This window comes from Bacillus rossius (assembly GCF_032445375.1).
Source record: "Bacillus rossius redtenbacheri isolate Brsri chromosome 9 unlocalized genomic scaffold, Brsri_v3 Brsri_v3_scf9_2, whole genome shotgun sequence".
Lineage (NCBI taxonomy): Eukaryota > Metazoa > Arthropoda > Insecta > Phasmatodea > Bacillidae > Bacillus > Bacillus rossius.
Genome location: NW_026962013.1, coordinates 4,036,272 through 4,063,429, shown reverse-complemented (window position 1 = coordinate 4,063,429; position 27,158 = coordinate 4,036,272). Strand labels below are relative to the sequence as shown.

The 27,158-nt window shown below is 41.5% G+C and overlaps 1 protein-coding gene and 1 long non-coding RNA gene across 2 annotated transcripts in view; one reads left to right on the top strand and one right to left on the bottom strand.

The window, feature by feature from the left end:
- LOC134543080 (uncharacterized) overlaps positions 1 to 27,158 on the top strand; it is a 167,314-nt gene that overhangs the window by 48,058 nt on the left and 92,098 nt on the right. The window lies entirely within an intron of this gene.
- The window catches only part of LOC134543079 (neuropeptide CCHamide-1 receptor-like), a 145,767-nt gene continuing 133,361 nt past the window's right edge, over positions 14,753 to 27,158 (bottom strand). The window contains exons 3-5 of the mRNA XM_063387842.1: positions 19,640 to 20,234; positions 17,950 to 18,398; positions 14,753 to 16,826 (exon numbers count right to left, since the gene is read on the bottom strand). Of these exons, the coding sequence (XP_063243912.1) occupies positions 16,538 to 16,826; positions 17,950 to 18,398; positions 19,640 to 20,188 (1,287 nt within the window). The 5' untranslated portion in view covers positions 20,189 to 20,234 and the 3' untranslated portion in view covers positions 14,753 to 16,537. The remainder of the gene's footprint in view (positions 16,827 to 17,949; positions 18,399 to 19,639; positions 20,235 to 27,158) is intronic.

Here is a 27,158-nt window from a genome sequence, read left to right as displayed (position 1 = left end):
AGCATGTTGGGACCTGCCACACACTGGCGGACATGCTCGGTCCGGGGCCAGGCTCGGGGCAAGCATGTTGGGACCTGCCACACACTGGCGGACATGCTCGGTCCGGGGCCAGGCTCGGGGCGAGCATGTTGGGACCTGCCACACACTGGCGGACATGCTCGGTCCGGGGCCCGGCTCGGGGCGAGCATGTTGGGACCTGCCACACTCTGGCGGACATGCTCGGTCCGGGGCCAGGCTCGGGGCGAGCATGTTGGGACCTGCCACACACTGGCGGACATGCTCCGGGGCCCGGCTCGGGGCGAGCATGTTGGGACCTGCCACACACTGGCGGACATGCTCGGTCCGGGGCCAGGCTCGGGGCGAGCATGTTGGGACCTGCCACACACTGGCGGACATGCTCCGGGGCCCGGTTCGGGGCGAGCATGTTGGGACCTGCCACACTCTGGCGGACATGCTCGGTCCGGGGCCCGGCTCGGGGCGAGCATGTTGGGACCTGCCACACTCTGGCGGACATGCTCGGTACGGGGCCCGGCTCGGGGCGAGCATGTTGGGACTTGCCACACACTGGCGGACATGCTCGGTCCGGGGCCCGGCTCGGGGCGAGCATGTTGGGACCTGCCAAACACTGGCGGACATGCTCGGTCCGGGGCCCGGCTCGGGGCGAGCATGTTGGGACCTGCCACACTCTGCTGGACATGCTCGGTCCGGGGCCTGGCTGGGGGCGAGCATGTTGGGACCTGCCACACACTGGCGGACATGCTCCGGGGCCCGGCTCTGGGCGAGCATGTTGGGACCTGCCACACTCTGGCGGACATGGTCGGTACGGGGCCCGGCTCGGGGCGAGCATGTTGGGACCTGCCACACACTGGCGGACATGCTCGGTCCGGGGCCCGGCTCGGGGCGAGCATGTTGGGACCTGCCAAACACTGGCGGACATGCTCGGTCCGGGGCCCGGCTCGGGGCGAGCATGTTGGGACCTGCCACACTCTGCTGGACATGCTCGGTCCGGGGCCCGGCTCGGGGCGAGCATGTTGGGACCTGCCACACTCTGCTGGACATGCTCGGTCCGGGGCCCGGCTCGGGGCGAGCATGTTGGGACCTGCCACACTCTGCTGGACATGCTCGGTCCGGGGCCCGGCTCGGGGTGAGCATGTTGGGACCTGCCACACACTGGCGGACATGCTCCGGGGCCCGGCTCTGGGCGAGCATGTTGGGACCTGCCCCACACTGGCGGACATGCTCGGTCCGGGGCCCGGCTCGGAGGGCGAGCCGAGTATGCTCGGTCTGACAGAGGTCGGACCAGCCCATATGCTCGGCGAGCATATCCGCTAGTGTATGGGGCGCTTACTATAATAATTAAAGGCATACCGTATGATATCTTCTCCCAGAACCAAACCCTGGGTCCATTTATCTTTCCTGTAGTTATTACTGTTAGGCCATCTTAAAGTAATTTAGTTTCTTGGGGCAAGAAATCTCTTCCGTCTAACACAAAATATTACACGATTATATTTGTGTATACATACAAATTGTAAAATAAATACAAGCTATCATAAAGCATTTCTTAAAACTCATACAAATTCACTGGATCATCTTCTTTATTTATCCATTTTTAATTTATTTATTTCATTGCTGTCTTGCCTTTGTTTTTCTTCTATCTCCTTTCTTTGTTAACTTCTACCTTGTATCTTTTTGTGATTGTTTATAACCACATCTATAATGTATTTTATTATTATTATACCACCTTTGAAGATCTCTTTTGATCTCAAAAATCGTGTATTGATGTCTCACCAAACTAGCATGTTTTCTTCAAGTTCTTCAATGTACTTCTTATGGGAAGTCGGTGCAGCAGCTGGGAATCGAGTGCCGAAGTGGCCGAGACTGGCTCGCAATGTTCCTGAATATTCTAGAAGATTCCTGAATGTTGTAGAATGCCGCAGAACGTTATATAATATTTCAATAGGTTCTAAAATGTTCTAGAACGTTCCATAATATTTATAGACATTTGTAAAATGTTCCAGAATCTTCCAGAAATTTCAAGAATTTTCTAGAATGTCCCAGAATGTTGTACAAACTTCCAGAAGATTCTGGAATGTTCTAGAATTTTCCGGGATGTTCGAGAATGACTGGAATGTCCCAGAAGGTTCTGGACCTTTGAAGGTATGTACTTCCGGATTCGAAATTTGCGAGAATATTTTAGAATGTTCCAGACGTTTCTGAACCATACGCAAGTACTGTAATATAATAAGTTAAATAAGAACAGAGTTTTCTTTCGCTAGATTAAATACAATTGTATTGAGAATATGAGTATTTGTTTAGCTTTACGATTTTAGTTTAAGGTTCAATTGTTCATATAATAGGAGGTTTGTGGCTTTGTCCCCAGTGTCCGTGTCGCAGCCTGGACACGACGGCCGCACAGATCGACAAGTCCACCGCGCAGAATTGCACGCCGGAGGGAATAATAAACAAAAAGGGGGGGGGGAACAATTTAACAAATGGAAGTAAATGAAAAAAAATTGGTTGTCTGTAAAGTCGGTTTACGGACGATAGTTTAACGTGACAAAGTCATAACAAAACATTGATGAAATGATTGCATACTCTTATGAATAAAATCGAATCATTTTTATTGAATTATCGCTATTTTGTATGGATACAAAGGAGGAGTGAAATGAAATCTACAATTTAATTGATAAATTTACTTTTATTTACACTCATTTATTCAAATATGTTTATTATTTTAATGAAGAGATTATTTTAACTATAACTTTTATACATGTTTGCTATTTAACTTCTTCCAATATGTGTTATTCTGTTAAGGATAGGACAATGATAGGAAAAGTAGGAAACGAATGGGAGTGTTTCAAGTTTAATGTGCCTCGAAAAAGTCAAATCGATGGTTGTTCTAATCGAGTGGAAGAGAGATAGATGCGGCGCAAGCGTACAATGAGCGTAACGGGACAATGTGCGTAACGGGACACTTTTTCGTGCGTGCAGCCGGCGTTCATCGATTTATTAGACGTTGTCACGTCAAAAAATGCTTCCAAGCGCGCACACTTCAGGCGCTGCAGTGTACATACAACTTGATTGGACGCGGGGCGATGGAGCGCAATACGACCCGTGGTCGAAACGTAAACAAAATAGAATCGCTGTTAGCAATTAAAAACCAACCACGTGACCGTACCCCATTCCCCCTATTAAAAGTTAAACCTTTGGATGGCTCTTTAAACATAAAAAAAAAAAAACTACCAGGATTATCTGTAATTGCGAAACAAAACGTGCCCGCGCCCATTAGTCGACGTCAGTCGACTTAAGCGATTGTGTCGGGGAGCGACCGGCGATGGAAATGATTCCGGGAGGTCACTACTAGTAGCGCGCACACGTCCAAGTGCGTGTCGCTACTCAGGCGACTCTTACTTGCTTCTATTTTCCACGTATCATGGTGTGTACACATATATATTTCATTTACTCATAACTTATTGTAATTGATATTTTTTTTGTAAAGATGCAGATTCTTTGAGGCTGATGATTAAAAATATATATATTAAATTGAGTGATTAGCCGGGATAAAATATATCTGTGTGTTTTGTTAGCTTGTCGATTGAGTTACTGAGCTACACCATTTATTTAAAATTTAAAAAAGGGTAAGAAGTTGATATATATATATGTATATATACACCATCAAGACTTTAGCTAGTAATTTATTCCACATAAATTAAGATATTTAGTTGTATAATATTAATATTATTATCTAATTTAATAAAATCTTATAATACAAACATATATTAATTATTAAGAATTTATTAAATATGTTATAATATTATTATTACTAATATATAAAAATATATTTATATAATTATATATAATAATATATTATTATTTAATATATCTTATGGTTTTTAAATATTAAAACTACTATTATGCTTAAAAAGTCAAATATTACAAAATCAATAACTGAAATATATAAAATTATTAAAAAAATATTAAAACCAATACTTGAAAATAAATTTTATAACAAACAAGAATAGGTAAAACTAAAAAAAACTTCTTACCTTTTATTTAAATTTTAAATTAATGGTGTAGCTTAGCAGCTCAATCGACAAGCTAACAAAACACACTGATATATTTTATTCCGGCTAATTACTCAATTTAATATGTATTTCTATGAATCATCAGCCTCAAATAATCTGCATCTTTACAAAAAATATTAATTACAATAAATTATGAATATATGTAATAAATTATAAATTTAAGCAAAGGCAACATAAAAATCTACGTGTGATATTCAGACAGCGTCCCACTGTCTGCACGCAGTACTATTGTTCAGGTTTAGAAACAGCAGCTGCAACTTACCGAGCAGAATGGAAACACTCTTCAAACCCACGCAAGTGATATGTGTATCTGCGAGTGGTATTGTACAGCAACATGCTTGAATATGTGTTAGCAACGGAATCATTTATCCGGTGGGAAAGGGGGGGGGGGAGGACCAGCTGTACAGTACATTAGGTTTTGCTGAAACAACTTTTGCTGATTTTATTTTCCATGGGGATATTTCCTTATTTTATTTTATAGAAACTGACAATGTTAATCCTTTTAATTCTGTTAATCCTTTTAATTCTGTTAATCCTGGGGATATCTATATTCCACTCCCCAGAATATTTATTGAAATATATATATTTATTATATTATAATTAGATATATTTATTACATAGAATATATTAAGAAGACCCAGCAATAACCCCAGAAAATGATTTTTTTAGAATTCAGGAAGAACTGTATATATTTATAAAGTAATAAACTACAGAAATCAATTCTTTAAGCATACCCCCAAGGGTATCTTGAAGAGGAAAATTAATTGCCGAATTAAATATGCCAACATAAGGTTGGATAACATCTGACAGTGTTTGAATGATTTTGAAAAAAAAAAAAGGGTACATGATGTCAATAGAGTAATGATAAATTTGAGCGCACTTTGTGCCGTGTTCCGACACGAACTGGCAGTTTCCGCGCCCTGCCGCCAGAGCGCGCGGCCTCGCCAGTCCTTGAAGAGGGGCTCGTGCGCGCGACATCGATTGTTCCTTCGAGTTGGGGCCGTCGGCGTCAGATAAAACCTGACGGTTATTGTTATCGCGGCAGGAAGATCCGCCCCCCGCGCGCGCGGTGGCTGATGGGGAAAGTCTGGTTGTCCGCGGGGCGAGGAAGAACAACAACGGGCTTGTTTCTCCCGACGTCCCCGCCCGGAGGATCCACGAGACAGCTCCGACGACGCAACGGCGAAACCATAACCACGTATCCAGTCGCCGACCCGGACAGGGTTCCACGGGAGAACCACCACTCATTTATTTATTTATTTATTTATTTATTTATCTATCTATCGTCTTTGTTGGTGGCGAAGTTAAGGTGGTACGCCTTCTCTTACACTTAACCACTTTTCTGCAATTACATCAAAGAGTTTAATATTAAAAACTAAGCATGATATAGACTAAATATTAAGAGAACAAATTGAAATTTTAACTTAATGTTCAAATATTAACTATTGCAAAAGATTCAACCATAACTAATTTAAATTAATTAAAAACCAAGCATAGCCATACATACAAAGGAAAGTAATTAGACATACAGCAAATAGTATTTAAAAAAAATAGGAGCTATGGTCTGTCTGCAAACAAGGGCAGAAAGTAGTCCTGTTTCTGTGTTTCTTTTTGAAGTGAAACTTCTAATGCGACTTCCATCAAGGTCGCGTTAAACGTTCAACGCTCCTGGGGAGGGGGAATAGAAAGAGACAGAGAGAGAGTGAATGCGTGGCACTCGAACGCATGCGCGAGCGTTAGCAACGAGTAGCGTCCAATATTCCGAAGCAAGAGGGAGAGAGAAAGAAAGATACACAAAGGTAGAAAGTAGGAGAGAGAAAGAGAGTGAGTCGGTAGATCCCAAGCACATGTGCGTGGTGTTCTTGCTACGCAGCGAAGTAAACAGTGTGAGCGTCGTGAATACCAAAGGGGGAACTACCATTTATGCAGTTTTTGCAAGAAATATTGAAAAAATAGAACTCAAACATTTCGTATCTTACTTTAGTTATCATAATCCCATTGTAAATTTTATAGATTTGGATATTTCTCCACTCTAAAATGATAATTAAAACTTGCGATCAATTGTGAATTGTAAGCAATGTTAATAAAGTTTGTCTTAAAGAAACAATATTATTTCACTAAAAATCAATTTATACCCCTTCCTATTTTCATTTACACATTACGATGTTTCACTTCTTCCGCGCGGAGGAACTCCACGCACTATTTTTTTTTTTTTTTAACTGATGTTTAAGAAGAGCGAAAAAAAAAAAAAATGGCTGAAACGCGTGTCTTTATAAATAATAATCTTTAGGCGTGAAACTCCCGCTAGTGATTGTTGCAAGCATTCGACGGCCTTGCATTACACCTTTACCTTCATTTCTCCGACGTGTAATGTTTTGGGTCGTCCTGTGCACTGGGAGAAGACTGCGCGCCAGCTCAGAGGAGACACCGCGCTAGAAGGGGAGCGCGTCGTTTGGCCTAAAATATTTGGCCTAAAACTGTTTGAGAACATTCATTCACCAGCCAGTCCCGCCTCGCCGACACAGATACGCCCCTGACTAGGCGGGTTGCCTTAAAGACCTACCTTTTCATTTGACATTTCGAAAACGGTGTAGTTGTGTGAGGCATCTCACGGACGCTGTCCAACACTGTGGCCATCGGTATCGTCAAGCAAGGCCCGCAGACAGAATAAGTCCAACAAGCCCAGGATGTAAATAGTGGACTTATGAAAGTATGATTAATTTGTGGGCCGTCATTAAGATTGCTGTTATTTTGGGAAAGTGTACAAAGTAGTTCATAAATAAACTCTAACTAATTCGTTTGGACTATACTTTGGAGCCTGTGTTCCCACAATTGTCACAATGTAGGTTTTTGTTTTTGCTTAAGGGGTTTGTATATTTCTCGTTATAGTAGTATTGTGTTTCATGTTTTGTGGCAGGTTTTGTTGTTAGATACTGCCTACATTATACCTGCTGTTACACAACAGGTACGAGTCCATGGTTTATTATTGATTTTGCCGTGGTCAAACAATAGAAGTTTATTTCCATTGGCCTCACAGCTAATTAGTTAATGAAAACAAAGCCCTAAAATCTCTGTTGCAATTTATTTTTTTTACAAGAGTGAAACATTCAATAGAGAAACGTAATATGGAAAGGAGGGGGGGGGGGGGGATCGAGCACCTGAGTGTAGGCATGTCTTTAGCCTTACATTCACGTCTCTTTCTACAGTGTAGCTTCTCGTGACATTCCAAACCAGGTGCTGACAGCAGATATGCTACGAAAAAAACCGGCTGCACGCACGAAAAAAAGATGACTCATTTCCCGTTACGCACATTGTCCCATTCCTTGTCCCGTTACGCTCATTGTACGCTTGCGCTGCATCTATCTCTCTTCCACTCGATTGGAACAACCATCGATTTGACTTTTTCGAGGCACATTAAACTTGAAACACTCCCATTCGTTTCCTACTTTTCCTATAATCGTCCTATCCTTAACAGAATAACACAGATTGGAAGAAGTTAAATAGCAAACATGTATGAAAGTTATAGTTAAAATAATCTGTTCGTTAAAGTAATAACCATATTTGAATTAATGAGTGCAAATAAAAGTAAATTTATCAATTAAATTGTAGATTTCATTTCACTCCTTCTTTGTATCCATACAAAATAGTGATAATTCAATAAAAATGATTCAATTTTATTCATAAAAGTATGCAATCATTTCATCAATGTTTTGTTATGACGTTGTCACGTTAAACTATCGTCCGTAAACCGACTTTACAGACAACCAATTTTTTTTTACTCCGATGGACATGCAAAGGAAACAGTTGACATCGATCTACTATTAGTATCTTTTTTTCCTGGCAACATTATTTTTTTTTAATTGACTACAGCATTAATTATGCTAGATGTAACAAGCGTGGTGGTTTTAAAACCACGAATATGAGGTCCCTATTACCTAACAGAGTCTCGTTTACGTAACGCGACCTCGAGCAGAAGTTATCGCGTACCAAGTTAGAGTTAAAAAGCAGACGGCGCGGTGGTTGGTCAGATAGGCGGTTCCCTCGCCGGTGTTTTGTTTCCAGATAAGCCGGAGTCCCGTTAGGTAGTAGCCCCTTGCGGGAATGACGTCCAGGGAAGGGTGAGGGGGTTGGGGTTTGGTAATTAGCGGTGATGAAGGAGCGAGTGTAACTCCCGGTGTTGATGGAGTCCTCCTCCACCTTCACAAACTCACGTTCAGGGGGCAAACGCGCAGGCAGTGTTGCCACACACGCCATTATCCCGCCCCCCCCCCCCTCGCGAGCCGCAATCAACATTTAGGTCCAAATTAAACGGTGTAAGTTGAGCATTCACGCCGGGACGTGTTTCACGGACATCCAAGATCGTGGCAAGCCTCGGAAAAAAAAAAACCCTCGCTCTTCAAATGACCGTAGCCATCGCCCAGGCCACATGAGGCAGTTAGTTGCTTTGACACTCACGGCTGCAGATCACATATGTTACTTGAGGGAAGCCTAAGATGTACATTCTGTATTGCACAGACCCGAATACTCACGTTGACAAGCCTTCTTTTCACAGACGAGAGCCACGCCCGAAGTTCCCCGAAGTTCATGCTCGCTTTTTTTTCCGTTCTATCTCATTGTATAAACCGGTGTGGCATTACATTTTGCGGTCGATTAGGATAGGTTAGCTACATTATAAATACTTTAAAACATTGTGGATGATTGGTTATATTAGGTAAGTATAGCTACATAAAAAATACTGTAAAATCATTTTATGGTTGCTTAGCAAATAACTTTTTAATATGTAGCTATCCAGGGCTAGGAAACCGTTATATGATTTCACAGTATCTTTAATGTAGCTATCCTAACCAAATCAACCGTCCACAAATTTTTAAAGTATTTATAATGTAGCTAACCTAACCTAATTGACCATTAGTTATCATGAGTTGTCCAAAGTAAACATTCACGGACACACGGCAAACGAAAAATATGGCGGCGTACAAATAAATACCGTTGCCTTGTTTATGGTCTTTCCTTTTATCAACACCGCCATATTTATTTACAATGAACAAAAAAAAAAAAACCCCGAAGATGCACGATCGGGCGTTTGGCTCTCTCGTCTGTGAAAATAAGGCTCCGCGTTCAAAAACCAGCATTTAACGGTTAAGTTAGACAGCTCGTGCAGTGACGCGGCCGCCATGTTGTGCTGTAATAGCGCAGCTGAGAGTGTTTTCCACGAGAGGTGTGGATGTTCTTCATACCAGCTGCAACTAGATCCTCTGGTTCTCCAGAGGTGCGCAGGGAACACAGAGTAACAAAGACTGTTTTAAAAGAGACAGGAAGGTTTAGTGTCAGTGCCTTACGGCCGGGGCCAATACCGCCCTAATTGTATTCATATTCCAAGCGAATATCGAAAAATATTTTTGAACGATATTCACTTAGAATAGAAAACCAATTAGGGTGGAAAACAATCTTGGCCCCGACCATAACGCACTGTCTTTTATAAAACAGTCTCGGCTACGCTAATAAATCACAGTACGGCGGTGACAGCAATGCTGCACAGGCTGCCAATTTTAACCAATAAACGGTAGTTTCTCAGAATCCAGGATGCATTTTCAAACGCTGTTCACAAAGTAAATAAAGGAAAGTTTGTAGTGCTGAAAAACACAGTTTTTTTGTTGGAATTATATCATTATTGTTTTATTGAAAAGCCTTTACTCTTTTTTATTTTGTTTTATCTATTCAACTTTTGTTCGACGCAGTCAAGGCGTGTACACATGCTCTTACTCTTAACGGTCTGATATAAACAATGTATAATAAGTTATACCTATATAGAAATAAAAAATTTAAATTGCACAGTAACAAATTAAAAAATTACAGCGATTACTGATGTTTCATCTACCAATTTTACATCCTAGATTAGTACTTACCAAGACCAATTTATTAACAGCTTTATATATATATATATATTTATTTTGCTCAGACATCACGATTACTAAAACTTCCCTGCCTGCACGCAACCCTGTTTTGCGAACGAGTGTTTTAAGGGCTAGTGGCAGGAAGGCCGTAGAGGAACTGCTTCAGTGCTGCATTCTAACCCTTACAGACACGCGCGGACTAATGTCACGTCATGCCGCCACTGAAACAACGTCTTGAGTGTATGAAAGAAAACACAGCTAACTTGATACGGACTCCATTTCCTTTTTATTTTCCAGGATAAGATGTGTCGCGCCGGCCGAGCTTTTATTAATTTAGCCTCGCTCGCCCAACGGGGAATTCCTCTAAGGCACAAAGCAGAGTCTGGAAAAATTAAATTATTTTTTATGCGAACGTCTCGGCCGGATTAATGAAGATGCCGGGTAACTCAGTCGCAGTGTTGGACACCCGACACACGAGCCGCAGTGTCGGACACACGACACACGAGCCACAGTGTCGGACACACGAGCTACAGTGTCGGACATCCGACATACGAGTCGCAGTGTTGGACACACGACACACGAGCCGCAGTGTCGGACACCCGACACACGAGCCGAGTGTCAGACACCCGACATACGAGTCGCAGTGTCGGACACACGACACACGAGCCGCAGTGTCGGACACACGACACACTAGTCACGATAAGTGGCAGGCCGCACATACCGCCTAGCTCATGTACCGCACATAGCTTCGTTATAGTGCAGCACATAAATTAAGCACTGTATCCTTTATACATTGATCAAAACAATCGAAATTTATAAATCAATATTGAAATTCATATAAAAAAGTTAACTTATATAAGCACGGTATTTCCAGCAATTATCAAAACTGACACACACAAATTTCGTATCCATTTTTATAGTGAATATATTGGAGTGTTTGAACATAAAATAAACTGTTTAAATAATTAAGGGATCAGACAAATATTACTTGGGTATCAGACAAAATATTTAGACGGTTAATACCAGATCCCTGCTGGTGTGTTTCGTGTTCCATGTTCCCTCCAGGTGAGAACACGGTGATTACCAGGTTCCACACGTAATCGCGACTCATCGGCGAACAGAAAGGATCACCATTTGGCGTGCTCCCATCCATGATGTTCCTCCGCACAGGTTCTAGTGGCTGTGGGGTGCTTTATTGCTAAAGGAACACGCACCATGGGCCTATGTGCATAGAGTCAACCTGCATGAAGACCATTACGGACAGTTTGGGAAGACACCCTCCGTCCTGTTGCTGTTAGCAAGTCTCGTCGCTGTAGCGTTACACTCTACCAATTGTTCGGACAGGCTGGCAATAGACACTGTTCGTAGCTCATACTGCTGCTGAAAACACATATGTTCTGATCCCGTATATATTTTTGTTTTGCAGTGTGGTTTTTTTGTCTTGTGTATATGTTGTTCCTATTTGTTTAATTTGTGTTTGTGTTTTATGTGAGTTGTCCTTTCGTATATGTTGTGCCTACCCCTAATGTTTCTAATTGTTGGTAAGCATATTACAAATAAATATATAATTTTTTTTTACGAGTGCAGTTTTGAACAGTTTTAGCTAACCAACGGAATTACCTTTCAGTCACGATCAGCAAGAGAATCCATTCTTCTTATTCTACAGCACCGTCGCTGATCCTTCGTGAGGGGTGGTGGGGACTACACCCCCTCCCCTACACACACACACACACACAAACAAAACAAAAAGAACTCCAAATAAAAGCTGCTTGAGAAATGACAAAAAAAAAAAATTATAATCTACCACAGTCCTCATCGAACTTGTGATGTCAGAATTCGATATTTTTAAAACATACAATTTTAAATTTTTTTAGTCATATTTTAATTTGTTTTCGTTTGATAACCTTAAGTAATTTTACAAATCAGAAGAAACCATAGTTTTTACTAATGAATTTTCAAGACGTCAGAAATTCTTTAAAGTACATTTTAAAGGAGCTTTATTATATATATTTCAAAATAACGGACTTATATTTAACTGGGAGTGAGTTACGTATTCCACACACCCGAGCAGCCGAGGTCTTCGCCCTCCCCAGAACTCGAGGCTGTGTCCGCCACTGCGACTTGCTATCTCGGGCTACTTTACATCCTGCGACAGGATATATCGCTGCTTCAGAGCCCTTTAGTAAGGGGGAAGGGGGTTGGATGGGGCGACTCTACAGGAGGAATACGGCCACTAAAATATCTGTGCGGTTGAGAAATGCCAACATCAAAAATAAAGTTTATATTATAAAGAAAGCATTGACATTTCTTAAACATAATAACTTAAATTTAAAAAAAAAAATTACAAACATTTTTAGTTTAGAGTTTATGGAATGGTGTGTTAACGCAATGGCGTATTGAGTACAATGGCACAATATTATACTTTGGAAAATTTGTTGACAATGTTGAACTATCTTGGTAGCAATGAAATGAGCATGGTTGCCATGTGCACATGTGTTTTTTTTGCAAATGATATTGAAGTTATGATTTTCAACATTCATACTTTGCGGCTATACGGTTTTTTTAAGGTTTGAAACAAAATATAAAGCACTTTAACATAGTGTTTTGATTGTTCCGTAATACAAAAATAATAGTTTTAAACATGTATAGTGAATATTCCCAGAAACGAACGACCTAAAAATAATTAAGGTTGACAGCATTTAATTTCGAAACGTTAACGACTTTTAGGTTGTTATGTTGCCTATGAATACAGCACAGTTCTCGGATTAATAATAATAATAATAATATGAGCGTTATTTAAAGCATTGAGTTAAGCTAAAGCAGACGACGATATTCATTTATGGTACAGAATGTTCATAAAAGATTTTCCCAGTTATAAAATTTAATAGCATCAAGTGTAAGCGTTGTAGAGTTTTGATTCAAGGTCCCAAGAAAGATTAACTCAAATTTTTTTTAGATAAGTGTACGCGCTAATATTGCTTGGTTTGTTTTCTCGCTTGCAGGGCCAAATAAGGGCTTTTCTCCCAATTAGAAGATGGTGAGCCTGTAAACTGTATATGGCAAATTCCCAAAATTGGAATCTCTTTCTGCAAGAGTGGTTGAACGTCGAAGACCCTAACCGTTGGATTGGTCGTAATGGTCGAGACGACAGAGCTCTTTTTCTCTAGCCTCCACGTTCACCTGACATAACGCCATTATATATATATATATATATATATATATATATATATATATATATATAACCCCATTTGGAGCTTTATAAAAGATCGTGTCTACATTCTGTAACTACCTAATTATTTGCCAGAGTTGAGACACAGAATTGAAGAGGCTATTTCTTCCATTACTCCGGACTTGTGAACCAAAGTGTGGGAAGAATTGGACTTTAAGTTGGATGCGTATCGTATAACTAAAGGTGCATATATTGAGAATTTGTAAAAAAAAACCTAGGTTAGCTTACGTTCAATTTGATGAATGATCAGTTGTAAATAGTCTAAATAAACCGTTATAATATACCATTGATACTGAGACTTTATTTTATGGACATACTATACTTTATTTCATGTGAAGCTTATTAGCCTATAAGTCAGGAAAAAAAACCGCGACAACAATGTCATTCTGTGGGCACGAGCTGTCGCTTATTTGTTTTTGAAGCTGCCGTCGCAACATGCTAATTTTACGGTCCACTGAGCTGGAACAAGAATATAATGTCAGCGGAAATTCTTGATGTGTAAAATCTGAGCTCTCGAGTGTACGGCATTTGGTAGGAGCAATTCCATGAATGTGGCGGATGTCGCATTGAACGGAAATGTGTAAAAACTACGGTGCTGAAATCTGTGGTGGATGGCCCGAACCAAAGTTCATAAAGCCAAATAGCAACTGTAAAATATTAACGGTTTCATTTATTGCAACAATATGGGCAGTATTTTAATAAAGTATCTTGTCGAAAATCAGTCCCAAAGTATGGTTTTTTTTCCTAAGTCTTTATCGTTTTTATCGGAGCCGTTTCGTTAAATAAGTTAGAAATTTAGGTCTGATAATCAAATAGTCGACGTAGCTGCTCCGGCAGCGAATTCTAGCGGCAGTTGGGGTAACTACGCGTGATTCGCGTCAAGAAATGTAGTTGAAAACATAATTTGTGCTTATTTATAACGCTCGGCATTATTTTAAGGAATTTTAAGTTAAATTTCGTTTCAGAGTTTCGTATTATAAGAGTATTTGCAACATGAGAACACATGAATGGGCTTGTTACTGAGGAAATGTTACACATCTCTGGTCAGTACTGAAAAAAAAGCTCACAATTATTTCTTTTTTACAGTAAACCCCAATTTTAGAAAACTGAGAAAATTTAATAGCAGAATTGTAACGTTGCCACATCCACTGCCATCTTGATACTACGAAATACATAAATTAACTGTGTGTGTGTAAGAAATCTACTAAACAAACATTAAATGAAATTCAAAACAATGGATTTATTCACACCACAATTTTTATTGCTAGGTGATTTTTTTGGAAACATTCCATTTATTTCAAAACAATGTTTTAGTGATGTTGCAGATTTTATTTCGTTTTCCAGTGTTAGTGCATTGGCTTGTGTGGCAACGGGAGTTGTTAAGTTTCACGATTTATTCTGGCCTATGTCAATTACAGGACCGACATTTTATGTATAGTAGAGACAATTATTTTAAAATTATTTTAAAACCCCGAAGTTAAAGTAGGAGTTTTGAGTAATATTCAGATATTTGATCTGAGTTTATGTTAATAGCAAGAACGGACCACAATACAAACAAATTTATTGATGCACCTCCAAGATATATACATATATATACAAAGAAGTAAATTCATCGAAGTGAAGCTATCTACATCAAGGCAAACTTCAAAAGTGATAACAGACAAATACATTTAACACATTTTAAAACAAGAAAACTTACTTTGTGTTAGTTTCCACTTGTTATAACTTACACAATTTTGCGAACATAGGTTTGCAAGAATGGCACAGAAAAAAACACTCAGACTGACATATTTTTGGTCGTTGTGGCCATAGCTTACAAATTGTATTTACCACTACTCTAAATACTTGTAGCATATGTTACTTTAGCCAAAATAAAATTAATTCTTGTACTTGATATGTCCTTTTTTACTTTACAGAGTGATTTGTTGAAACGGTAAAATTGACTTTATCGAATTAATGTTTATATAACCCATGGTAGCTCAGTGGTCATTTGTGACGTTTAGGCGAAAGTTAAGTATTTATGCTGTCCTCGTCACAATCAGCTCTTGAAGTGCTTGGTCTGATGTTTGTGCATGCGAAAAATGAACTCTTCTAAAAATAATTTCTTTATATTCTGGGCTTTATTCGCTTGGTTAGGTTTTCAACTTGTCCTAATAATGAGGATAACATTAAAGCCACGTGCGCACATTAAGCTACTGAATGCACAGCTTAATCATGTGAAAATAAACACACACGTATTGATGAATGAGACACAGCCGACATTCCAGTTTGAGTAAAGGTACGAGTCCATCGATTTGTCCAGCCCAAATGTACATTCCTCGACGGTCACTTGTTCCTGGAGTTGAGTAGAGACACCAAGAGAGGATGATCTCATCCACAATGCAGGTTCACATCAGCAGAAGAGACTATCAGTATTCAGAAGGACCCTGTAAACACGGACATAAGCAACCTGATGTGCTCACACCTGGACCCATGGCGACAGGACAATCACAATTCTTGAATGGATTCCCGCAGCAATTTTTTTTTTAAAACTAGTTTGTAAGGGTAACAGATGTAATCTTACATCTATCATATAACTAGTCGACCTGAATTATCATCTTACTTTTGCATGTGAATACATTTGTCCATAACAGCGCAAAACACACGGGTTTACACAAAAGCAATTTACACAGGCTCTAAGTATTATGTCCTTGTAGGTAAGAGAAATTTGATGATTCGACGCAAGCGTGAGTGCCTACATTTACATTACAACTAGTGGCAATAACAATATTTGAACTCTAATGTTTGTAATTTGCTTTAGAAATCGACATGTCACAGAAAGTCGTCGTTTGAGCTAAGCAACTGAAGAACATTATTTATTCTTTGTGCATGCTTGCTGGTTGCTCTAGCCATGTCCTCCAAAGAAAAGAGAAAGATCTCTCTAAAAAGGATTTGTAAAGGGGCCGTAAATGAGCATCAGTCGATGAACATCTCTTCCAGAATCACGATAGCGACCGAGGTGTGAGACGATCTTTATTATGTAAACACTCGGGAGTGAAGTGAAGAAAACATTCGCTGTTACAATAACACGACAGAGTGAGCGAGCGTCCTGCCAATGTTTGCCTCAGGACCACAGTCGCAGGGGTCGTGCCGAGTGCCGAAGGCCAGCACCTCGAGTCTAGGAGACACTAGCACAGTCGCAGGAGTCGTGCCGAGTGCCGAAGGCCGGCACCTCGTGTCCAGGAGACACGAGCACCGCCGCAGTGGGAGCACGTGGGTCAAGGAGACGGCAGGTCGCGGCAAGGCCCGGCGGGGAACGGGGTCCCAGCGAGGTCGCGCGGTTGGGCAGACTAGGACTTGGCGTTGATGATGTCGGACAAGGTGCCGCCGTTCACGAAGGAGGTGGCGCTGGGCTCGTCGTGGCGTGGGCGGCCGTTGTTGGCGTGCAGCAGCGTGAGCGCCGTCGAGTCCCAGTTGCTCTTGTAGTTGACGGCGCACAGGCGCTCCCTGCGCACCGACGACGTGAGGGACCCGGGGCGTCTGCGGCTGCTGGTGCGGCTGCAAGACGCGCGGTGACCCTGCCCCGCCGGGGAGCCCCTGCTTCTTGGGGTCCTCAGCCACGCGCAGCACAGCAGGTACCTGCGCCCACCGCCGCAACACCCTTCAGATCCACTCCGACACCAAGACATGCTTGTGGCTAGAGACCGGAAAAAATCGCGGATTCATTTCGCGATAGGCTGAAATTCAAACATGTGTACAATTCTGCTGGTTCTGCAATTGGCTCGCAGTTTAACTGGAGCTCTCTGGGCCAATGAGAGACCATCGAACAAAGAAGCGTCGAATCACAAGCTACCCAGTGGAGACGCTTCACAATTCAGCACCCAATGAACACGTGTGTTTACTTGAGAAGTGCAGAGAATAATGGAGGCTATCCTAGAGGTACTTGAATCCGCGAATTTTTCCGGTCCTTACTTATGGCGTACAGGATGTCCATATAATAATGTCCCAGTTTCATTGGTATATTGTAACTGTTTGTTTTTTTCCGAGAAAAACATAAGAAAACGAGGACTGGTTATAGGTAGGGACCGGAAAAATTCGCGGATTCAATGACCTCTAGGATAGCCTCCATTATCCTCTGCACTTCTCAAGTAAACACGCGTGTTCATTGGGTACTAAATTGTGAGGCGTCTCCAGGGGTAGCTTGTGATTCGGCGCTACTTTGGTCGATGGTCTCTCATTGGCCCAGAGAGCTCCAGTTAAACCGCGAGCCAATAGCAGAACCAGCAGAATTGTACACATGTTTGAATTTCAGCCTATCACGAAATGGAATCCGCGAAATTTTTCCGGGTCTCTAGTTATAGGTCTGTCTGCCGAAATATTTTAAGGTGATGAACGAACATATTTTATTCCACCTTTTGCAACCAAATTGCAGTGATCACTGGATTATATTTACGTTATTGTTAAGGGATATTATTTTTTTTTAAAATTCAATGCTAACAAAGTGATTTTAGATGTGGGATCAGTTCCTACACTCTAAAAAAACAATTTGTACTTTTACAAGGGAAATTCTTGGAAACCCTGTTGCCAAGGATATTTCTTGCTAAACTACAAGGCAGAGCCTTGCAAAATCGCAAATGGTACAAAGCTCTGCCTTGTAGTTTTACAAGTAATATCCTTGGCAACAGGCTTTCCAAGGATTTTCCTTGTAAAATATACAAAAATTTCTTTCAGTGTAGGGACTTGGCGGCGGGGAAGGACGCACCTGTTGAAGTGCTTGCGGAAGGCGCCGCTGACGCAGTACAGCGCGATGGGGTTCACGCACGAGTTGATGAAGCCGAGGCAGAAGCCCACCATGCGGAACACGTGCCAGAAGTCGTCGTACTGGCGGTCCGAGTCGGGGTTGTAGTAGAACCACAGCATGAACACGTGCTGCGGGAAGAAGCAGACGGCGAACACGATGACGAACACCAGCACCGTCTTGGCCACCTTGCGGCGCGCGCGCACCTGGCGCGCCTGGCCCTGCATCTCGCCCGGCATGTTGCGCGTGCTGAGGATCAGGTGGCGCGCCATCAGCGAGTAGAACAGCGCGATGATGCCCAGCGGCACCAGGTAGTACACGAAGAACTTGGCCGTCACCACGCCCGCCGGGTAGTACCGCCCCAGCGAGTCGGGAAACGGGTAGCACACCTCCAGGGTGAAGTTCTCCGTCACCTGCGGCAGACGACCACGGGACACTCTCGCACCTCGCGTCCCGAGACAAGCACTCTCGCGACTTCAGACGGGGTAGCACACCTCCGGTGCCAAGTTCTCCGTCATTATGTAAATCATCCAAAACTTTTGTTGAAAATAAATTTTGATACGACTAACCATTACTGCAAGAAGTAGTAGTAACTATTCAAAATTCATTAAAAATTTATTGTAAAAATCTTAAACGCTATCTAAAACTTTGGCTGAAAATGTTTTTAATGGGACGAACAATGAATACAACCTCATGAATAATGTTCGCAGGCTTTCACGGCCATTGTCTGAAGTAGCTTGGCTTCTGGGTTGTAGCCGCGTCCAGTTACCTCCCACGCAAAACATCAACAGGCAAGAAAGAAAAGCACCGAAAGACCTTCGCAGTGACAAAGCTGTCGTGATTCTGAAGGCAGACGAGGGAAATGCGACTGTGGTCATGAATACTTCAGATTATGAAGCCAAGATCCACAAACTTCTTGCCGAACCAACATACGCAGCAGTCAAGAGAGAAATCCCTCTAAAAACAAATAGAATCAACCACAAAGAAGTAGCTTGGCTTCTGGGGTAGGTAACTAACTGCTCCCTGATGATGGCGACTTCAATGTCAACAGAAAAGTTGGTGAGTAAACGCCGGGGCGTCTGAATTGTTGCCCATTGGAAGGGCAGCCCTTCAGGATTTTTCTGACAGTGATTTATTTGTACAGAGACTGGAAGGGCAGCCCATCCAATTTCTGAAAACACGCTCCTTTAAGAGTTTAAATAATCCTGAAAACTTGCCCCATGGATGGGCAGCCCATCAGGATTTTTTCTAACAGTAGTGTTTTTGAAAGGTTGTCTGAATTGTTGCCCATTGGAAGGGCAGCCCATCAGGATTTTTCTGACAGTGGTGGTTTTTGAAAGGTTGTCTGAATTGTTGCCCCTTGGAAGGGCAGCCCACAAGAATTTTTTTGACAGTGTTGTTCTTAGAAAGCTTGTCTGAATTGTTGCCCTTTGGATGGGCAGCCCTTCAGGATTTTTCTGACAGTGGTTAGTTTGTAAAGTGACCTAACCTAACCTAACCTAACCTAAACTAAATTAACCACTGTCGGAAAAATCCTGCAGGGCTGCCCATCCAAGGGGCAACAATTCAGCTCCCCCTATTCGTCAAGGACATGGCTACAACCCAGAAGCTGACAGTTGACGCTCACGCGCGAGACAACGGGGCGAGGACTCACGTTGAAGGGCTTGATGTAGGAGTTGACGGCGGCGGGGGCGGCGCACAGCAGCGCCAGCAGCCACACCAGCGCCGCCACGGCGACGGTGAAGCGCGTGGCCGGGTGGCCGCCCCCGCCGCCCCCGCGGTGCCGCCTCATGGGCGCCGCGATGGCGAAGTAGCGGTCGCCGCTGAGCGCCGTCAGCGTGAACACGGACACGCCGATGCTCACGTCCTTGGCGCTCTCGCTGAGCTTGCAGACGAACTCGCCGAAGGGCCACGACTCCACGGTGTACACGGTGGACGTGAAGGGCACGCACGTGACGATGACCAGCAGGTCGCCCAGCGCCAGGCTGAAGATGTACGTGTTGGGCACGTTGCGCATGTTGCCGTGCCGCAGGAAGATGAGCACCAGGGTCCCGTTGCCCACCACGCCGACGACGAAGATGAGCGCGAACACGACCGGGATCACGTACGTCTCCGGCCGCAGGCTGTACTCGGTGTAGGGCAGCTGCGTGGAGCCGGCGCCGGCGAGGCAGGACGAGTTGCCGCCGCATTCCCCCGCCTCCATGGCGCCGCTGTCGCCGCCTCCTGACCTCCTCCGCCGCCTCACATCTCTGCAACACGCGCGTCCGCCTTGTCACCGCCCCGTTGCTTTGCTGGTCGACAATCCGTCCTCACACTCTCGCCCCCAAGGAGGGTCAAACTCCGCGCGGGTGGCACGATCCCACCGCGCGCGACAGTACAGAATATAGTTCCCCCTTTTCATTCCGCAAGTTTGAGCTGCTTTAACACCACCTTTCCACAGACATCCACACACATCACTACATACTATAAAACAAGGTCGCTTCCCGCTGTCTGTCTGTCCCTATGTATGCTTAGATCCATTTTTTTTAATGATACGGGTCAGTATTCAATATCAATCACTAATGTATTCGATTTAAAAACACTTTTATATATTTTTATTTGTATGTAGCTTTTTTTTTTTAATCCTATGAAGATTTCGTTAGCATGGTTGCGCGCATATCGTAAAAATCCATCAGTTTTTTTTTTTTTCATATCTCGCCTGAACAAGTGTAACTTCAATTTACTTGTTAATATTAACACATTTGAAAACCTTCTGTTAAGTTGTCTACTCTTAGAATTTTTTTTAAAATGAATTATTATTTATGTGTTACTGGTACGAAATGCATATGTGATGTAAGTACCTACATACTTTGTATGTTTTATTTAATTTTTATATTGTAATGAAACATAATTTTTTTGCAATTAATATAGCCTATATATAGAATATCAAAAGCATCACACTGGATTTCCTTGAAGCAGGTTTCATCGGGAAAAAAGCCGGGTGTAACCCCGAGGGTCGGGCGCAGGGCTGCCAACCCTGCAGGAAACCCAACCCCCGAGGCGAGGCTGATACGGCCCGCCCACGCTCACTGTTACCAACAGTTATGAAACACTCCCACCCCCTCCCCAGAGACACCGCGCAGCCGGAGGGAGAAGTAAGTGGAGGGGGAAGACGGCGGAAGTGGCGGGAGAGCGATTCTCGCCCCGACGGGGATACCGCTATTTCCGGATCTGCAGCCCGGATCCGGTGTCTTCCGAGAGAACTCCGGTTCTGTTTATTGGATTCGACTGGGTTGCTGGGCGCCCGCTCGGCGCGCAGGTGCGAGAGGGGTCGTTACCACAACGCCGAAATACCACAACGCCGAACGTACAATACCGCCGAATGCCAAATTGACCGCAACGCCGACAGCTAGAAAACTGCTGTGCACCACAACGCCGAAATACAGTAACGCCGAAAAATGTTGCTGTGGGGTGGGGAGGCCACAGGAGCAAAATGAAAAACAACTGAATGAATTTGTGTACCTAACCTAACCTAGGCTAGCCTAACCTAACCTTACCTTACCTAACCTAACCTAACCTTTGTGGCAGTCCTGCAATGAATTTTTTCCGGCGTTAATGTATTTCGGCGTTGTGGTGCGTCCCCGTGCAAGAGACTAGCCGAGCGAGCTGTCCGTGAGGAACTCAAAACTATTCATAAACTAAAGTAGCTTGGCTTCTGGGTTGCAGCCGTGTCCTTGGGGGAAATAATGCTCCGACGTTTCGGTCGACATTGCAGTCGCCATCATCAGGAAGCAGTTTTTTATCTGCTGAGGTTCTTACAATTAGATTACTGCTCCCTGAAAATAATTTAATTTTGTAGTAATATATACGAGCTAACATCTTAATATAATTATTAAGATTAATCAGCTTTCATTTTTTTAATATAACTAAGTCCCATTGTATTATTTTATAACAGTTATATGATTACACGTAGCTAATTGAATCGAATTTTACACGCGTATACTCGAAAGAAAAAAAAGATACGAAAAACTTACATCTCATCTGGTGGCATTCCTCTCAGCGAAATTGTTTAAAAATGAAATTCTGGTCATAAAAATAAGGGAAGGATAAAAAAAACGTCCTGTCACAAATAAAACCGCCTCCGCAAAGTTCTGCAACCCGAGGAGAAGTTCGTCTGGAAAATGCATCTCACGTGTCGGCTCCTGCGGAGTTTCAGTTTATTGGTCTCATCCAAGCAGAAAAAACAGCATCATACTTTAGTGTGTCTCGGAAGTATCCAATCAAGCCCAGTCTCGTGGTTTCTCTATTAGGGAAAACATAGGGAAAAAAAAAAATTGGTTGTCTGTAAAGTCGGTTTACGGACGATAGTTTAACGTGACGTCATAACAAAACATTGATGAAAAGATTGCATGCTTTTATGAATAAAATTGAATCATTTTTATTTTAATAATAAAAGAATAAACACTTGAAATTATACTAGTAATCAGATTTTTAAAATGCAAGAATAATTAACCTTTATTGCCGAAATTGTTGTTGTAATAAGCAATGAAAATCACATTAACTTTTCACTTCACTTTATAAACAGTCGACGAAACAGTTCACGTGTAGATGACTTGTAATTAATTTTAAAAAAACTGGCGTTTAGCTATAAAGTTTAAATATAAATATGAACAAGTTTTCATATAAATAAAGTGTAATCAAACATCTATCATCAATTATATGAATACCATAATTTTAGTCAATTGTAACATAACCTATTATTACTGCACTCGCCGACAGCGTATCGGAACACAGCGTAACGGGACACCGCGTAACGGAAAAATGTGCGTAACGGGACTCTTTTTCGTGCGTGCAGCTGGCGTTCATCGATTTATTAGACGTTGTCACGTCAAAATAGTCTGTTTTGATCTAGAAACATTTCGAAAATTCAAAACACGAAACTTGTTAGTTAATAATACTTGGTATACTATCTTTACAATCAAAATGTGGAAATGTCAGCTATTTTATTAACCTGAGGTCTCACTTCTCTGACTCACAGGGGATGATAGTACAAAACTTTCAAGAGGGTGTATCACATTCCAGGTCATTATTATATATTTATTTAACACGGATAAACTTGTAAATTTTTTGAATGGCTGAACTTTAAAAAAACTAAGAAAAAAACTATATACTTTGCATACCTTTTTGCATATTTAGTTGGCAAATTTGAATGTTTAACATTTTTGTGCAGTGTGAATAAGAAGAACCAAATTGTATAAATAACTGAACATTTTTGGTTTAAAAGGCAATGCTAGTGGCTACTGCGTGAAATGGTTTTAATTATTTCAGAAAAATTTGTTTAATTTTATTTAGTCTTGGAAAATCATAAATAATTCTGAGGATTTAAAAATGCTAGGTAGGTAAAAGTAAATAACTGTATCTGATCGAAACTAAACTATATCACACCGTAGACAGTAAAATAAAATGTAGAGCTAAAATAAATTCCAGTTTTTTTATTCTATTTCATTCTTCTTATCCACGGTGCAGGAAAACATTAAAAATGAAATTTTACCAGCTAATTACGAAAAAAAGTATGTACCTACATGACATATTTTTTCATTTTGAGAAATTTCAGCCACTCTAAAAGTCAGCAAGTTTAACCACGTGGAATGTAAATATATATATATATATACATCTAACGCGCATTCGTAAGTACACGTTCTCATATATATATATATATCGAATCGGACATAACCCCTTAAAAGAATTTCTTTTATATGATAATAATTTGATGAAAAATACATTTAGTTTCAATACAAATGAGAACGTGTACTTACGAATGCGCGTTAGATGTTATACTTACGTGGCGTAAAAAAAAATTAACTTCAATTGTGTATGTAAACAATTAATATAAATAAAATAAAATAAATGGAGTGATATAAATACGGTTGGTCAAGTATATATTTAAAATCAAATGAAAAAAATAGTTAAAACACAATATTTAGCATTAGTATAAACATGTGTATAATATTAATTATTCAATTTGTATAATAATCGAGATAAATTTTAATTAAAAGTAAAATATATAATACACTGAATATTAATCCCAGACTATTTATTTTAACTATTTATTAAATAATAATGCAATAATTTATAAGGCAAATAAATTATACATACGGGAACACAAACTCACAATCACTCCCATGAAAACGGCCAGGAGACTACTAAACATTCCAGACACTCCTGCCAGCAACAATGGAAGCTTACAAGCAAACTGACATCGTTGTGCATACGGCAACATAACCTCACTTATACAATCTAAACTTTAAAAACTTTATAAACACAATTTCCAGCACTAACATCCAAAAAAAAAATAAACGTTTTTTTTAAATATATGGACCAGTATTCAGTATCAATAACTTAAGTATAAGTTTTAAAAGCACAAATATAATGTTTATATATAAGTAGCAATTTTTTTTTTTTTCATCCCGTGAAAATTTATTTTCGTGGTGCGCGTGCATCGTAAAAAAAATTCACTCTCGTCACGTCTCTTTTCTTCATAACGCACCTGAAGTATGACTTGCAAACAACTGTCACGAATTGACGGTTTGACGGAGAGGAAAAGGTTCGGAGTTGTCTTGCCGTGTCGCTTCACTCGGTGATGCGCGTGCTGCGGCCTCACAGAGAACCGCGGTCTGCCTGCGACCAGTTAGTACTTTCCTACTAGATCTAGTGCTTTTAGTGGTCCAGTACATTTACCCTCAGATATAATACTTTTTTCTTTAATATAATAATATTACAGTAACTCCAATATGTTTTATTACTAAGCGTAATTATTTTTAAAAACTATGGAATGTATATGTGTGTGTGGTGTAATATTTAAGTTCGAGCATTGAAATGTCATTATAACTTCCTAAATTATTAAAACCATAACAAATTATAATTTAGTACTTTTTTTTTTTTCAAATCTAGTACTTTTTTCCCGCCTAAGTTGGTACGAAATATTTTTTTCCTTGTGGAAACCCTGCCTGCGACGACTCCCGCCTCGCCCAGAGGGAAGCCTTCAGTTCACAGACGAGAGAGCCACACCCGAAGTTCCCCGAAGTTCATGCTCGCTTTCTTTTCCTCCGTACCACAACAGGTGTATTTATTTGGGGGAAAAAAAAATTCCGGGCATTTATTCTCCAAATGCGCGGGTTTAACTTATAAGATGTCATTCTTAAAATTAACAAGAAGTAATTTAAAGAATTATTCGGTAAATGAAGATAAAACGGTATCTTTTTTTTTGAGTCAAAAGAAGCATATGATCGGTTTTGTAATAAACTGAAAGCTGCGGGTTATTCTTTTTCCATCGTTATAAATACTTTAATATAATTTTGGATGGTTGGTTATATTAGGTAAGTATAGCTACATTAAAAATACTGTAAAATCTTTTTATGGTTGCTTAGCAAATAACTTTTTTTTAATATGTAGCTATCCAGGGCTAGGAAACCGTTTACATGATTTCACAATATCTCTAATGTAGCTATCCTAACCAAATCAACCGTCCACAATGTTTTAAAGTATTTATAATTTAGCTAAACTAACCTAATTGACCATTAGTTGTCATGAGTTGTCCAAAATAAACATTCACGGACACAACGTTTCTTCAATTAGGTATTATCCTCTAAAAACAATTACAAATATATACCGCTGCCTTGTTTATGGTCTTTCCTTTTATCAACACCGCCATATTTATTTACAATGAAAAAAAAAAAACCGAAGATGCACGATCGGGAGTTTGGCTCTCTCGTCTGTGAAAAGATGGCTTCCCTCGCCCAGAGGGTTATCTGCCTCCTCCGCCCAGGAAGGACCTCCCCCCCCCCCCCCCCCCCCACCACACGCCACCAAGCAACACGGGGCCTCCGCCGATAGCGCGGCCGAGTTGAGGTCAGCCCCATTCATCAGCCCCCCCCCCCCCCGCAAGCCCCGCTATCCGACAACTCGCAGCTTGCAGGTCGGCAACACTGCGTGGGAACATGCGCAGCGGAAACGTCTTCACATTGCCGACGTAACCAAAACGTAACACGAGTCGCTTGAACTCGCAAATCACAATACGTAAGCGTATCTGCACTTAACGTATCTTGCGTGACCCATCTGCGTAAGCCAGTCTCCGGGCTATAAGTACGTGCTTAAAATCGTGTCTAGGGACGCCGACACCAACAACTGCTTTACTTCCATTCTACCTACTTAGCAGTCAGACTTCAAATCCGTTTTAAAAAAAATATTGGTTGTCTGTAAAGTTGGTTTACGGACGATAGTTTAACGTGACGTCATAAAAAAACATTGATGAAATGATTGCATACTTTAATGAATAAAATGGAATCATTTTTATTGAATTGTCACTATTTTGTATGGATATAAAGAATAACTGAACTGAAATCTACAATTTAATAGATAAATTTACTTTTATTTGCACTCATTAATTCAAATACGTTAATTACTTTAACGAACAGATTATTTTAACTATAACTTTTATACATGTTTGCTATTTAACTTCTTCCAATCTGTGTTATTCTGTTAAGGACAGGACGATGATAGGAAAAGTAGTAAACGAATGGGAGTGTTTCAAGTTTCATGTGCCTCGAAAAAGTCAAATCGATGGTGGTTTCAATCGAGTGTAAGAGAGATAGATGCGGCGCAAGCGTACAATGATCGTAACGGAACAATGAGTCATCCTTTTTCGTGCGTGCAGCCGGCGTTCGTCGATTTATTAGACGTTGTCACGTCAAAAAACAACAACATTACACAGCACCCGGCGTCGCCCTGGCTGAACACAGGCCGAAGGGATGAGACGCACACGGTAATTGTCTTCTTGATTCCAACGTCAGTTCTCCCATGGCGATCGGTTGCACCGTACACAAGTTTATACGTGGCAGCGCCATCTTGTGACGAGTTATAGCTAGAGACCGGGAAAATTCGCGAATTAATTTCGCGATAGGCTAAAATAAAATTTTTTATACCTCAGTGCTGCCTCTGCCATTGGCTCACAACTCACCTGGATGACTCTGAGCCAATGAGAAACACCCAACCAAAGCTTCATCGAATCACAGGCTGCTACGTTGGGACGTGTCACAAGACAGCAACCACTGAGTGGGTGGCATTTGACCGAGTGTACGTAGAACTATGGAGTTCATCCTGCAGGTCATTGAACCCGCGAATTTTCCTGGTCCCTA